General features: G+C 45.0%; 1 protein-coding gene across 1 annotated transcript in view; it reads right to left on the bottom strand.

Annotated features, from left to right (window-relative positions):
* eys (EGF-like photoreceptor maintenance factor) overlaps positions 1-14679 on the bottom strand; it is a 147871-nt gene that overhangs the window by 10301 nt on the left and 122891 nt on the right. The window contains 2 exon segments of the mRNA XM_081714325.1: positions 4227-4399; positions 12541-12761. Of these exon segments, the coding sequence (XP_081570451.1) occupies positions 4227-4399; positions 12541-12761 (394 nt within the window).

The following is a 14679-nucleotide window of genomic DNA, read 5'->3' as shown; positions in this document are numbered from 1 at the left end:
GCATTTTGTTTCATTGAGAAGCATCGCAAGCATTTTTTAAAATCTACAATGGTGGCAGGAGAAGACAGAACTCAGTCTGTTATAATTCTACTGCCTTTTAAAACGCATGCTCGCAGGCACAGTCTTTGCGTTAACGAAAAGCACCGGAGCTTCGGACTATCAGCCCTCGTCTGGCGTTCTTCTCTGAGCTTCTTCGCACAGGCGGGGAGTGTGTGCATCTTCCCAAATAATGAGCATTTTCTCCTGGTCGGCTCAACGCTCCCCTCTGCACCCCTGCACCCCCGGAGTCTCCGGCTAAATACAGTGTGAAGAGCACTCTCTCTCTCACCCCAAACCCACTCCTGCTGTGTCTGTGTGCAGGCGTTGTTTTCCTTCTGAATTATTGACGCTTGTGAAAACTGTGCAGATATAGGATCGTCGCCTTGTGTTTGCACAGTGCCTAATGAAGGAGTGTGACTCTGGTCAGCGGAGGGCGAGGGGGGCCGCGATCTTTAACCCATACACACACCGTCTCTCAACGCGCACGAAGGCGCACACACAGGACGAGAAAAGCAAAAACAAAAACAACAAAAAAACATCCGATCCGGATGAGAATCCTCGACCGTCTCCGCAGATCTTCAGATGTTTATAAAAACATCGCCGGGATGTGGTGGCGCGCCGAGCCGCGCAAGGCCGCAGACACGAAGGTTCCGGCGCCTTTAGAGGTTTGATCTTTCCCCACACGGGGAAACGTGAGTGCGCGGCCCCTTTAAGGGCTGGGAAAGTACTGGTGTCAAAACTGTGGCCTGATTTAAAACAGAAAAATCCAGTCTCCGGGACAGCGTCGGGACCCGCTTCACGCACCGTCAGCAATTAGTATCAAAAGGAAACAGCGTTAAGAGTAGCAAATGTGTGATTTGGAGTCATGAAATACATTAACGGGGAATTAAGATCCCCTATCGAGGTGACGGTTACTGTTTATATGTTAGCGGGTTTTTTATGACTGACCACAATGATGACTCACAAAACCACACAAAAGATTACCTTTTCATGCAGAGCTTTTCTGACCTTTTCCATTTCATACCCGTTTCTCTACATGTTTGTGACCCCTCGTTTAAGAACAGACACATCCAAACAGTAATGAAAGCTTAGATTTAAGTTTTTATTTTTTCAATAAAGGTAAATGCAGCATGGAGTAGTGTTTATTTTTACTCTTCGGAGTATTGTAGAAAGGAATATCCCTTTCTCCTGTGACAATATTTGTTTAGTCTAAACAGATTTTTAGAGCAGCTATTACTCTCCGGGGAATTGATTTTGCCCTGAATTGCGTCACGGTACAGTTTTTTTTTTTAATTTATTGTGGCAATACACAAACTAAAAGGTATCGTTGGTTAAATTCCATGCAATTAAAGCTTTAAAACCGTTCTGCATGCATATAGTCGGAGGTATTTTGCGCAGATAATTATCCGCCGGTTACGGCATCAGTTGGTATGGCGATGAGTTGTAGGCGATGGCGCCGCACTGCACTTGTGTTTCTCCTCACAGGGCTGCCGGGATCAAGTGGGAGTGACTGGGCTTGGCATGCAAGTAGGAGCCCATTACAATTCATAGCGAGGTCTTAAAAAGCGACACATCGCCAGTTTATTCCCCTTTGAAAAAGGTGGTGGTCTCCGCGCCAATCGGTACCTAGCAAGTTTCCCCTGCCGTCGGAAAGGATTCATCATGGGGTCTTATATTTGTTGTTGTTGTTTTGAGTGACTCTGTAGTGTGCTAAAATGCTACATTAGCAGGACTAAGGAAGACACGTGCCGTGTTATATTTTATTTTAATTTTTAATCCCCCTCCCCAGGTTCTCTGCGCACCTGCGATTAGGTTGTGAGTAAAGTGGCGACTTCAGCTGTGCTTGGCTCTAGTTCTTGACAACACCTCCCCTCTCCATCCAACCCGTCAGACACCCCCCGCTGTAAACCCGCTCAACTCAGAAACGTCTTCTTGGAGTACCAGGGGGAGCTTGGGCTAAGACGTAACTGTTCTGTTCCGTGGTAACTTGGCCCATGAGAAATGTAGCCACACAAGTCGATAATGTCACCCTGGCGCTGCTAAATAACTTATGTGTGTATTGAACTATACACCTGATGTTCTGGCGTCAAAACATTTGACGAATACGCCTGATTAGGCTCATTATCTTCACATCTCTTGACCTGCTGGGCATATAATGAAATCTTTTACACAGCTGAATATACACAAGCCAAAATAACGTTGTCGTTCAGCGTCATGGCTTTAATGATAAATCTCGGAAAAAAGCCTGATGCAGTATTTTAAGAGCTCTAACCTCGGCGTGGGTGGGGCGTATGAAGTCATAGAGATCAAACAAACCAGAAGATTGAAATTGTTTCATGATAACTGGCGAAGCTAGCAGGCTAACCCCAAGGCTAACCTTAATGATGCTATCAAAGCGACAGCACTCCAGTATGGATTAGGTAGAATAGCTGACAATTTTCATCGCAAAATGAGAGACGGCTGCACAAACTTAATCATGCAGGCATCACCTTAAGCTGAAGTGATGGTTGGCTGGAATATGGTTACAATTGTCATGCTAACCTGTTTTTCCATTACTGTCCAATCTGACTGTCAGGAAACTGAATGATAAATGCTAATATGACCAATACTGTTTTTGTCATTTTTTTTTCTTTTCAGCAAAAAAGGACTGACAGATTGACGGATACTCTGAGCACTAAAGTTAGCTTTTAGCAGCCCTGAGAAACATTTTACATTACATTTCCATTGTTACAGTGTAATCCTACTATTAGTGTAATATACCAAGTAACAGTGAGCAACGCATTGATAGTCTGTATGTACATGATACAAACAGTATGAGCATGGAGTATTAAACTTACATCTTATTCAGTATACTAAACTGTAATGAATGGTGTAATTAAGCAGGAACATGTAATTTGTCGCTACATAAATTGTTACCTTGCTCTGGTATATAAAGTGCCATCCATCACAGTGAGCAGGGAGCACTATTAATGCAGACCAGAAAATAGTTTAACACACTTTACCTGGCCTCACATAAGTGACTGCTTTGTGAACCAATGGCAAGCCAAGCCAGTCCAGCTCAGAGCCCCGGCACCCAGCAAGGACCACAGCGACGTTGAGCGATCACTCTGGTTTAAACTGATAACACCCAACTTTAAAATATCAACCGCATGCCATTTAGCGTCAGTTTTTTTAACATCATACCACCCAATTTGATTTCGGTGCAGTAAGGGGGTTTTGTCCTTCGTGAATGAGATCCAGCAACTGCGGATCAAGACACGAAGGACGTGCTGTAGAAATAAAAGCATTGCGTCACGTTAGCGTGCGGAGCAGCGTACCCTGGGGCCTTCAATTCTCATCTTAGGAATGTTTTGGCTGTTCTTCAGGGGTCTGCTTGCTACATTTAATACAGAAGCTGACAGAGTGGACCCAGAGAGGTTTGGATTAAAGAAACCATTGGGCAATCAATGCCAGAACCTACTCTTTTAATTGACCGGACGGCAGCTTGTCTGGTGCCAGAACAAAAGGCGGATTCAGAGGGCACAAGGAAGCCCAGGCTGTGAACTGGTGTAATTGCTAACAATTAGCTTGAGTGATAACGCAGTAGGGTAACATTATGAAGAAGACGTTGGCGTAGGGCAGATAACGCAGCAGTACTGACTAAGACTATTACACGGGCTTGCCAGCCAAATCACTCTGGCCGCAGAGCTGGTGGTGTGAACCGATTATGGCTCCTCAAGAGTGAGAACGCTTTGACTGATGCAGCAAACTCCCTGGTGCCCTGTGGCTGTGTGGCGGCTCATAGGGTGAGCTTTAGAATGAAGCCAAGAAGACAAAAAGCCCCAAGTGTGCACAGGGTTTAGAAGACGGATGGGCAAATTCATACAGATGTAATCTCTCATCTTACCCAGTCTCAAGCTGTTCTTTGCACGAGTAAAAACTCAGTGAGGCTGCAGAAGCTGTTCTAGCTACTCACTGTTATATCTATAACGCAAGACTCCATAATGTCAAACTAGCACAATGGCTAAAAACACAAAACCTAACATAATGGATCTATTTCAAAAGATGACTAACCCTAAATTATGACAGCCTTCAGGGCGCTTTCTGTGGGAACGCGCAACTGGCTCCTCGGCAGCCTGACGCCAGTGCCTGGCTCCCTCCGCCCTTAAAATGATCACACGCAGGCATTCACGTGGCGGGAGACCTACCCTCGGCACACAGGAGGCCCAGCATGCCATGCGGGCACAGACATACCACCTCCAACGGGGGACTGGAGACACAGGTGGCGTCGCAGGCGCATGGGTTGTGGTCGCAGGGGGTGGACTGGAGCAGGCCGGTCGAGTGGGGTGGGGTGCACGCGGACGGCCGGCTCTGGGCATCGCTGCGCACATCAGGACCGGGGGAATGGAGGGGAAAGAAACGAAGAGATCATTAGGAATGAAATGTAGGAATGAAATGAAATGTAGTCCTGCTGCATCATTAATTCTGTTCAGTGGAGCTTACGTTGAAAACATGGTGGGGAAAGACAGAGAGAGGCAGGGAGAATACAAATGGAATTTTGGCAACAACCACAGCCCAACACTGTGGTCCTGCTTGACAGTCAGTGGACGAGATCTGGCACATGCTTTTGATGATATCTGCGAACTCTCATTGAATTTGCCACTATACATCTGTCCAAAGATTTACTCTGATGGACTGATTAGGGAATGTGACACAGATCCCACTGATCGACTTAGGCCAGCCAGTGCCGTCTTGTGCCAGGGCGCCGGATAATTTCAACTCTGGGGTCTTGTGTATCCTTTCGCTCAAAGCTGCTTTTGCTCAATCTGGATTTCCCCCAACGGTGAGAAAAGCCATCTGAAATGTTTAAACTAGCAGCGGGGTGGCGAGGAGGAGGAGGAAGAGGCAGAGGAAGGGCCTGACAGACCTTCATCTCTGGGCAACAAGTGGAGGGTGGGCCAGCACGATAAGCAATACACAGACAGGGGACTTCATATGCGATTCAGAAAGAGCGCGCCGCTCTTTCCAAAGTGTAATATCAGTTACAGGAAGCATTCGAGGGATTTCAAATCTATAAATTAATAATGGGCTTTGAGCAGAGTTGCAGCGGCGTGCGTTTTTTTGATGCACCGAAGCTGGAATTCGAGAAATAAAATATTTACATTCTGTCACCAGAATTTAGAACTGCTGAAAGTGACTGCCTTAATATAAAGAAAGGAGAGAGAAAAAAAAAATCACACACATACGTAAATACAAATATACATGCACACACATACTCACGCACATCCCCTGCTCCAGCAGAATGTCTAGTTTAAATGTTATAGTCCTGCGGCACCTGCTTATATGTAAACTCTTACAGCACATCGCAAATGGTGTTTCAACCTCTAAACCTCACAGACCTGAGTTCTGTCCAGGAAAGGACTTGCCAAATGTGATTTGCATGCAAGCACATGCATCAAATTACCACAGTGTATCAAAATACCATTCATGCATGATGATTTACAGTGATTTTGCCATCAACAGCCATAATTTCCCCCTGTCGTTGGCAAGTTGTTGGGTGCCCTGCTTTTGCGCCAGCTTCTGCATGAGAGCTCTTTAGGCTTTTCCTGGAGGGGGACAGCAGGCGGTTTGTCACTGCCGTACATGTACGGGGTGGAAGGGAACACCACAGCAGGCTGTGAGATTAGAGCCCTGCATTATAGGTGACACACAAACACATCCGTTTGGGTGACTGATCGCCCTTCAGCGAGCACTTGGCTGAAACTGACGCGAACACAATTGGGGGTGGGGTGGAGGACAGTTTAGAAGGCCCAGGTGTACGGAATGGGAATGGGGCGGGATTCCTGGAAGATGCGACAGGAATAGAGCGGATCCCTAGTAGATGGTGGGGTGGGAGGGGGCTCAGAATATGATATTGCACTAATGGAAAACCAACTGAGTGCAGCACTCTTTAGATTTAACAAAAGTTACTTAGTACTCTATGACCCCAAATCCCCTGGAAAGAAAAAAGCAATATAGCAGCCTTAGATCAATAACAGTTTGCCACTTTTTGCAATACTGACCACTGTCTTTAGCTTCCTGTTATTGGACAGTCCCACACACTGCTGTGGAGACGTTTTGGTTCATTCCCATGGAACTCTGACATGGGTGTGTTCAAAGTTTTCACTTCATCCATAGATTAGTGAACATTTCTGCAGGTACTTTCCAAATTCCTGATTCCAACTGTCTGCCACGACACCAAAAAGCTATACAATTCAGTGTGAAAGATATCTACGCTGAAACCAGTGATTTTTAACAGTACTGCATACTTTTGAGCTCCAAAACAAGTGTCATTGGGATACACTGCCTGGCCAAAAAAAAAAGGTCGCACACTGTAATATTTCGTTGGACTACCTTTAGTTTTGATTACGGAACACATTCGCTGTGGCATCGTTTCCACAAGCTTCTGCAATGTCACAACATTTATTTCTGTCCAGAGTTGCATTCATTTTTCCCCAAGATCTTGTATTGATGATGGGAGATTTGGACCACTGTGCAAAGTTTTCTCCAGCACATCCCAAAGATTCTCAATGGGGTTCAGGTCTGGACTCTGTGGTAGCCAAGCCATGTGTAAAAATGATGTCTCATGCTCCCTGAACCACTTTTTCACAATTAGAGCCCGATGAATCCTAGCATTGTCATCTTGGAATATGCCTGTGCCATCAGGGAAGAAAAATCCATTGATGGAATAACCTGGTTGTTCAATATATTCAGGTAGTCATCTGACCTCATTCTTTGGGCACATAATCATGCTGAACCTAGACCTGACCAACTGCAGCAACCCCAGATCATAGCACTGCCCCCACAGGCTTGTACGGTAGGCACTAGGCATGATGATCACTTCAGCCGCCTCTGTTCTTACCCTGATGCGCCCATCACTCTGGAATAGGGTAAATCTGGACTCATCAGACCACATGACCTTCTTTATGCAATCTTTACGCTCCCTAGCAAATTGAAGCCGTTTTTGCCGGTTAGCCTCACTGACAAGTAGTTTTCTTAAGGCTACACAGCTGTTTAGTCCCAATCCCTTGAGTTCCCTTTGCATTGTGTGTGTGGAAATGCTCTTAATTTCACTATTAAATGTATCCTTGAGTTCTACTGTTGTTTTTCTATGATTTGATTTCACCACGTTTAAGTGATCGCCGATCACGATCATTCAAGATTTTTTTCTGACCACATTCCTTCCTCGAAGATGATGTTTCCCCACTGTCCTTCCACATTTTATTAATGTGTTGGACAGTTCTTAACCCGATTTTAGTAGTTTCAGCTCCTTCGATGTTTTCTCTGCTTGATGCATGTCAATAATTTGACCCTTCTGAAACAGATTAACATCTTTTCCACGACCTCAGGATGTGTCTTTCGACATGCTTGTTTAACAAATGAGAAGCTACTCACTGCATCAGTTAGGGTTAAATAACTTGTTGCCAGCTGAAACAATCACCCATGCAGTAATTATCCAATGGGAGGCTCTTACCTATTTGCTTAGTTAAATCCAGGTGGTGACCTTTTTTTTGGCCAGGCAGTGTATTAATTAAAGGCATCTAATCAATTGGTGTGATACTGTATTTTATTAATTACAAGTCTATTATGCTTAGGCCACATGTGACCATTTTCATAGCTGATCACCAAATAATGCGCTCCTATTTCCATTTACTTGTCTACTAACTACTGTCTATCAGGTTTTCACATCCACTGTGCCATATACTCATGAAGATACAGACGAAGATGACCTTGATGACTGCAAAGACATCCCTGAGGGAGTAGAGAGATACAGATTAAAATTGCACAAGAAATAAGACAGGCAGTGAGGAGGCAGTGTTTTGCTTCAACATCCAGGCCTCATGCTCAGACCTTTCTTAATCTTTCTGGCAACTTGGAAGCAGTGTCAGAAGTCAGCACTTAATCGGGCCAAATGCTTTTTCAACATGTACTTTTTCCAGGTGAAATAATGGTCTGCCATAACTAATAGCTATACCTCCAGTGGTGGGTGTAGGGGGTGTAGGGGGTGGGGTGGGGAATACTACTTGAGGCTAAATCTGCATGAATAATTCAACCAGGAAAGAGTTTGACATGCTGGATCAAATGAGCGGGGATCTCCTAGAAGAAGGCTGACAAAAAAAAACAACAAAAAAAACTACACGTCTCTAAAGGCAAACCCTTCATCTGTGTTGCACTGGCAAAACCTGCACTGGCTTGTTCTTGGTAGTATTCATATAAATGACCTGTTTGAACATTGGGCCTCAGGCTGTATCCGGAGCACGTGTAGATATCCGAAACATGGCTTTCATTTAAACTCTGTGGTCAGTCTTTATGACATCTCTATAATAACACAATGGGATATTTTAGATATTCTTTGTAAAGTGTCATTCTTATGATGGTATATTTTAATTACCTGTACATAAAACGTACATAGCCATTTTTATGAGCAATTTGTAGTTAAAAGTGACTACATTTGCCAAGCCCATAATACAGCCAGCAGTTTTAACGCCTCAGTATAAAGTAGGAAACTAGGCAGACGTAGACTACATCTAACTACAAATACATATAATTGCTTAACAAAATTGGAGAGAGAAAACATCTTACAGCAAGTACTGCTACATCATTAAGCCTTTGACACAAACTGTGACAAATATATTAGAAAGTGGTTTCTGCACCATACGGCCACAAATATGTGATTTTGGAACGTTTGCAAATGAACATTCTGACATTCCAGCCGGCATATTGGGGGTCGGAATGGCACGGCGCTTCCATGAGTGTCCTTGCTATTATCCATGTAAAGTGTCAAAACCAATTCTCTCCAACAGATCTTTTTTGTAGGTTTGAGCTCTAGTGCTATAAACGGAACTGCCTCCGGACTAAAGAGGCTCGCATCAGTCAAGATGAGCGCAGTGCTACGTGTCGTTCGTTTAGTTTCGCTTTTGCATAATTCTCGGGTGGGGAATTACATAGTGAATGCACTCAGCAAAGCACATTATTATTGTAGTCGGTTTATTCCCCCCGGACTGATGAGCATTTCTCAGTCAGTCTGGTAGCACGAAGCAGCCAAATGGCTCAGAGCGTGGTCACGTCTCGAAACAAAAACTGCATAGGTCGTTTTTCGACACACCGTGTCAGGGGGTACCTCACGAGGCGAGATAATTGGTCAGCACAAATATAGACAAACACATTTGGCAATATTTGCCCAGAGATGTTACTGAAAGAAATTGGACATGGCCTATTAATTCTGCGAATAACTGTTTATATGAACAAGACATTTCCTGCAGAAAGGGAAAAGCTGAAATTGTTCCCATATAAAGGAATTTGACAGAAAAAATACAGCTCAACTCTTTAATTAGCCACAAGAATAGAAACGTACTGTGGCAATTATGCCTCAGTAGCTGAACAGGACGAACACCAGTCATGATGTACAAACTGAGAGGAGGGTACACAGGGTATCAATATGCCTCTAGCCCACTAATTACCACAACTACCTCTCATTAGCAAGTGCTGTAGTCTGCGATAGTCTGCCTGAAAGTCAATGAACGACTGAATGAGTGACTAAAATGAATGAGTTCTTACAGAAGCCAAACACAACTCTAACTTGGCAGAATTATCAAACCATGCCCCTTCACCCCACTTATGACCAAACATGGTGGAAAAAACATTGGTAAAATCTTGTGAAGGAAATGAGCCCACACCGGCAACGCTAAATTCAGCAGCAGTAGGTCCCTGTGCGTCACCACACCGTGGCTGTACAGGAGAACCCGAGGTTGACGAGCGAGGCGGGAAAGCGTGACGCCGCCGTCCTGAATGTCCTGGACGTCCTGGATGTCCTGTCTGGACGGTTGGGGGCTGCAGCTGTAGGGGAGCTGCAGTGTTTCTTCCTTCGTCCTCACTCCTAACTCGGACATGCATCCTGCCACCAGCAGGCGAAATGGGGGCCATCTCCACGGGTGGGCAATGCGGCTGGGAGATGGGGAGGGAAGGATTTAGGGCTCAGGCACCACTATAAACATGTCACAACTCAGTGGTACTGCTGGAAAACCGAGGGATGGGGGGGAGATGAGAAAAAAAAAAGCGCGGGAAAGGAGATAGAGAGATAGAGAGAGAGATTAAAAAAAGAGGGTGGAAAATATTTGAGAACCATCTGTTGCAAAATGCCAGGCCTGCTAGCATCAGCTGTGGGCTAGAAGGGGGAGGATTGGGCGGGGGGGAGTAGGACCCACTCTCTGGCAGCTCAGAGCTGTTTGGGATTACAGTCAGGACAACAGGATGCTAAGGCCCCAGTTGGGGGGAGTTATCTGCTCTCAGAAAGGAGCTGCGTGACTAGATTCCCTGCTTGAAAGGCCTGCGCGAGGAAGGCCGCCGTAACGCAGTGCCAGAGCACCCGCGAGTAATGATGGATGAACGAGCCAGCAGGAACAGGCCTGATGCTACTAGCCGTACACTCTGACCACGGGCGCAGGAAACTCGGCTGCTGTGCCACAGAAGTGAGGGGAGTACAGAGAACCGGGGGAGGCAAATATGATGGGAGCGAGGCGATTGAATTGCAAACGCAAGAAGCTAGATTCACTATCCTTAATTAACCTGTGCTTTTAAAATTCAGTTTAGTCCAGTTTGAAGTCCAGAGCTGTTGCTGATCCAAAACTAAAACCTACTTCATACTTAAAAGAACTTTTGTGCATCAACAAAACCCCGTTAACGCGTTTATCAATAGAGGCCGCTTTCTTTTACAAAAGTAAAGGACATCATAAGTATTCACAACTGAGAACATGCCACAATCAAATGATTGCTAGAGGTTCCCACAGTCACCCATGCATGCTTTTGTTAGCACACATCAGTAATGCAATCAGGCCTGTGATTACAGCTATTTAAAACTCAAGCATCTCCCTGGTAATATCTACCCAGTATTTTGCAATATTTATCAACTCTTTCCACAAATAACAATGAAGCCTATCTAAAATTGTGGCAATGGACACAAAACATAGAAGCAGATGTGCTATACAGAATTAGGACATTTTTGTTAAAAAGCATGGGACTTCACAAGTACTGCATTTATAGTATTTATGCCTAAATTTATGCGAAATTAAAATGACTAGAAATGTCAATGCTGATTTAACATAATTTTGCCAGTGCAAATATTTTTGTGCAGCTAACGCTGACATGTCTGACCTTTCAAGGAAAAAACAGTGTGGATGTTTGTAATTTGTTCAAATTAAAATAGTTTTGGAGGTGGTGTGGCATCTAATGTGTTCCGACATTGACAGTGACATCTGTAACACCGTGTCCTACACCAAGGATAAAAGAACCACAGGGCTCTGACTGAGTCCAAGGCATCGGAAATCCTACAAGTCAACGATAAAACCTGCAAGGAAAAAAAGCCTGCGAGGAAGTGAAAAAGCCTGCCAGGCAAAGAAAGACGCCTTTCGTGTTTGCTTAACATACCCAACAAACACATTCCTGATAGAGCACACAGAAGTTTTCGGCAGCGCACGGTGTAAGGATTATCCCCAGGAATAGCTGGTCCACAGCAGGCTGCACACTTCTGTTAAAGGAGCTGGTGCGTTTCCACTCTGAGCCACCTCAGAGTGAGCCATCTGAGCGAGGGGTGACATCACAGGGGGGCCACGTGCGTTGGAGCGATGATGTCACTTTCGCTTACAGGTGGCGCTGTCTTGCATTACTGACTGCGCTGTTGGCCTTCAAAAGTTGTAGAAGACGAAAAGTGAAGGGGAGGCGAGAGATGCAAAGCGGAGAGTTAAACCAGTTTGGGCTAGCTCCGCTTCCCCTCTAAGCCCAACGGGGGAGCAGCTTTCCCTACAGCTCCTTTAGTTAGGGGCCTATGATGTGTGCCTGCATGTGCCATGGATTATTAATGAAGCATGAAGGTCCTTGTTCTGATGAAACATAAAACTTTCTCAACCCCCCCCAGAGGAAAAGCTGGTACAAGTTCGTCTCAGCCGTGCTGAGCCAGTAGCTACCACTGGGTCTCGAAGCTCAAACCCAGCTGTACCATATGTCAGCCTATGACTGGGGGTCCTCAAGAACATAAGCGGTTATGTTCTGACTGGGTGGGAGAGGTGGCAGGGTCCTGCATGTCCTACGTGGCCGGGCTCCTGTTCCCACTGCTCGGGCGACTGTGGGACTGAGCGGTACGACAGAGCGCAGGGTGTTCAACACAGGGATCTGGCTGGCAGCACCCGCTAGCTTTACATGAGTCTGGGGAGGCATGGCGCCTTCTGAGACAGGTTCAAACGTTGTGTCAGGAAGATCAAATATAGTGGAGTGTTTATTACAGAGCACAAGGAGCTAAAGCTATATAATATAAGGCAAAAGTACCACATTACTCTTCCAAAAAGAAAAAAAAGACAAACAAAAATACTTTCAGAGCATCTTAATGTAAAGGTTCCCGTCCAGTTACTCCGAGGTCACAGCTGGGTGAGGCCAGACAGGGGCGGGGGCAGGCAGAAGCAGGGGCAGGGCAGGAGCAGGGAAGCTTCCTACCTGGTGCAGGTTGTACTGTTGCGGCACGGCTGGCGCCGGCACGCCGGAGTATCGCAGCTGCCGAAGTTCCGGCCTCCGACCGTCTCGCTCACTAGGCAGATCTCTCTGGAATTGACCTTCAGCTCCCGCAAGCATCCCGTCAAACCCGAGATGTTCCCCGCATCCACATGCACCTCGGAGGCAGTCGGCACACTGCCCAGGAAAGTGGGCCTGAACTTGACCTGAGTTTGACAGGTTTGGCCCTCATTACATGCTACACAGCAAGAACTGTGTAAATCTATTACTTGGAACATAAAAACTCACAGCATCACAATTTGTCACCAAATCATGTTAAGGATTGTAGCTCAGTACCATATAGCGTCATTACTCAGGTTTTCCACAAGCCTGTATTTCCATAAACTTTTATAAAGAAAAGGAATCTGTACATTACTAAGTACCTTTTTCTTACCAGAATATAAAACATTTTAGAATAAAACATCCCCCGACAACATATTATAATTTCATGAACAGATGTGACAAAGAATCAAGATCAAAAACATTGTTCATTTAGAGCATTTTTCCTTATGTCTCCATTACTTATTTAGCAGGTTTCATTGTATAAATGGTATTCAGGGCCACCACGCTTTGCTGCCTCCTGCGTCTGCCCGTCACTCTCAAACGTCCTCTGTTCACTCTCTCAGACAATTTATATAGAAGATAATGCTATTATTGTATTAACAATGCACATACAAATACAACTAAAGTACATTTCATGGTAACAATACTTTATACATACAGAACACATGGGCAGGGAGGTTTTAACAGACTGACGCTAATCAAAGTTAAAAGACCAATCCACCCCACTCTCGCTCTCTCTCTCTCTCTCTCTCTCTCTCTCTCTCTCTCTCTATCGCCTGTCTCTTTTTCACTGTTGCTCTCATTTACCTATGCCATTGAGTCAATGTTCTCAACATTAAAACATTGACTTTTCTATTTGGTTTTAGTCATATTCACTCGATTAAAGATTTGATGGTATAAAAGAGGTCTGATGAGCAATTTGCTAGATGGGATTTTTCAAAATCTGTGCCCAAACAGGTGCCTCGAATGTGAACACCTCTCACAGCAGAGTCACGCTTGCCTGTGCACTTTTATGTTTTTTTTTTTTTTGTTTGTTTTTTCCAGAACATGCTTGGAATAACAGGAGACAGATCTCTGCATCTGCTTTTTGCCACAGTACATCCCAACCATTTGTAAACTTCAGCACAAATAAAGTCATTGATGGTTAACAGAAAGCATAGCCGTGACTACCCAGCCTGCCACCACAACCGCTGAACATCTTAAGACACACTTGACTAGTGTGAGTTTTCCTGTTTTCGAAAGAGAGCTTTAGAAGGTTTTTCTAAGGTGTATATGACTGTCCCACTGGCTTGTGCCTGAGCCTAGTGAGAGCATTCACAGGTCAGAGTGGAGGCAACCTTCATAATGTTCCAACTATCACCCAGGATGAGCTTCCTGTGATCACTTGAAGATGGGAAACTGCAAGAACCATTGGATGGGGGGCGATGGGGGGGCGATGGGGGGCTGGGGGGCTGGGGGGCCGGGGGGGGGGTTGGATCTATACTCGGTTGAAAAGCAGTGCTCACGCTAAATGAAAGCAATATACAGTGCAGTATCCATGTTTAACTGACACAGTAGCAAGATACAGCACCTTGACCTGAAGGAAAAGACCCCATCACCATAGCACTGATTGTTTATTCAACTCCCAATTAAAGGACCAAATGAACTTCATGGCATTTTAATAATCCAGAGGAGCCCAGTGAGGTTCTTGGTACAGTGTGAGCTGTTACATTCTGACATGTTACAGTCTGATAGTAAGTGACAAAATGCTACAGAATATTTGTGCCTGCAAAAATATGCCAGTATCTCCATTAAAAACAAAAACAAAAACATAGCCTTCCAGCAGACTTTGGCATATGTGTAAGATATGAGTGTACAACATGCATAATCATTTCACATCATAAAAAAAACATGTCAGTATGCAGTGCATTTGTGGGGCTGTTACTTGCATAACCGTCATGCTGATACTGTACAAAGTGAGTGGTCAGACAACAAATGATACACAACAGCATCTCAGACTGTACCAAGAACTGAGCTCCTCTA

This window comes from Electrophorus electricus, chromosome 5 (assembly GCF_041902795.1).
Source record: "Electrophorus electricus isolate QZ-2024a chromosome 5, ASM4190279v1, whole genome shotgun sequence".
NCBI lineage: Eukaryota > Metazoa > Chordata > Actinopteri > Gymnotiformes > Gymnotidae > Electrophorus > Electrophorus electricus.
Note: the sequence above shows the minus strand (reverse complement) of the source record. Positions and strands in the feature narration are given on the sequence as shown.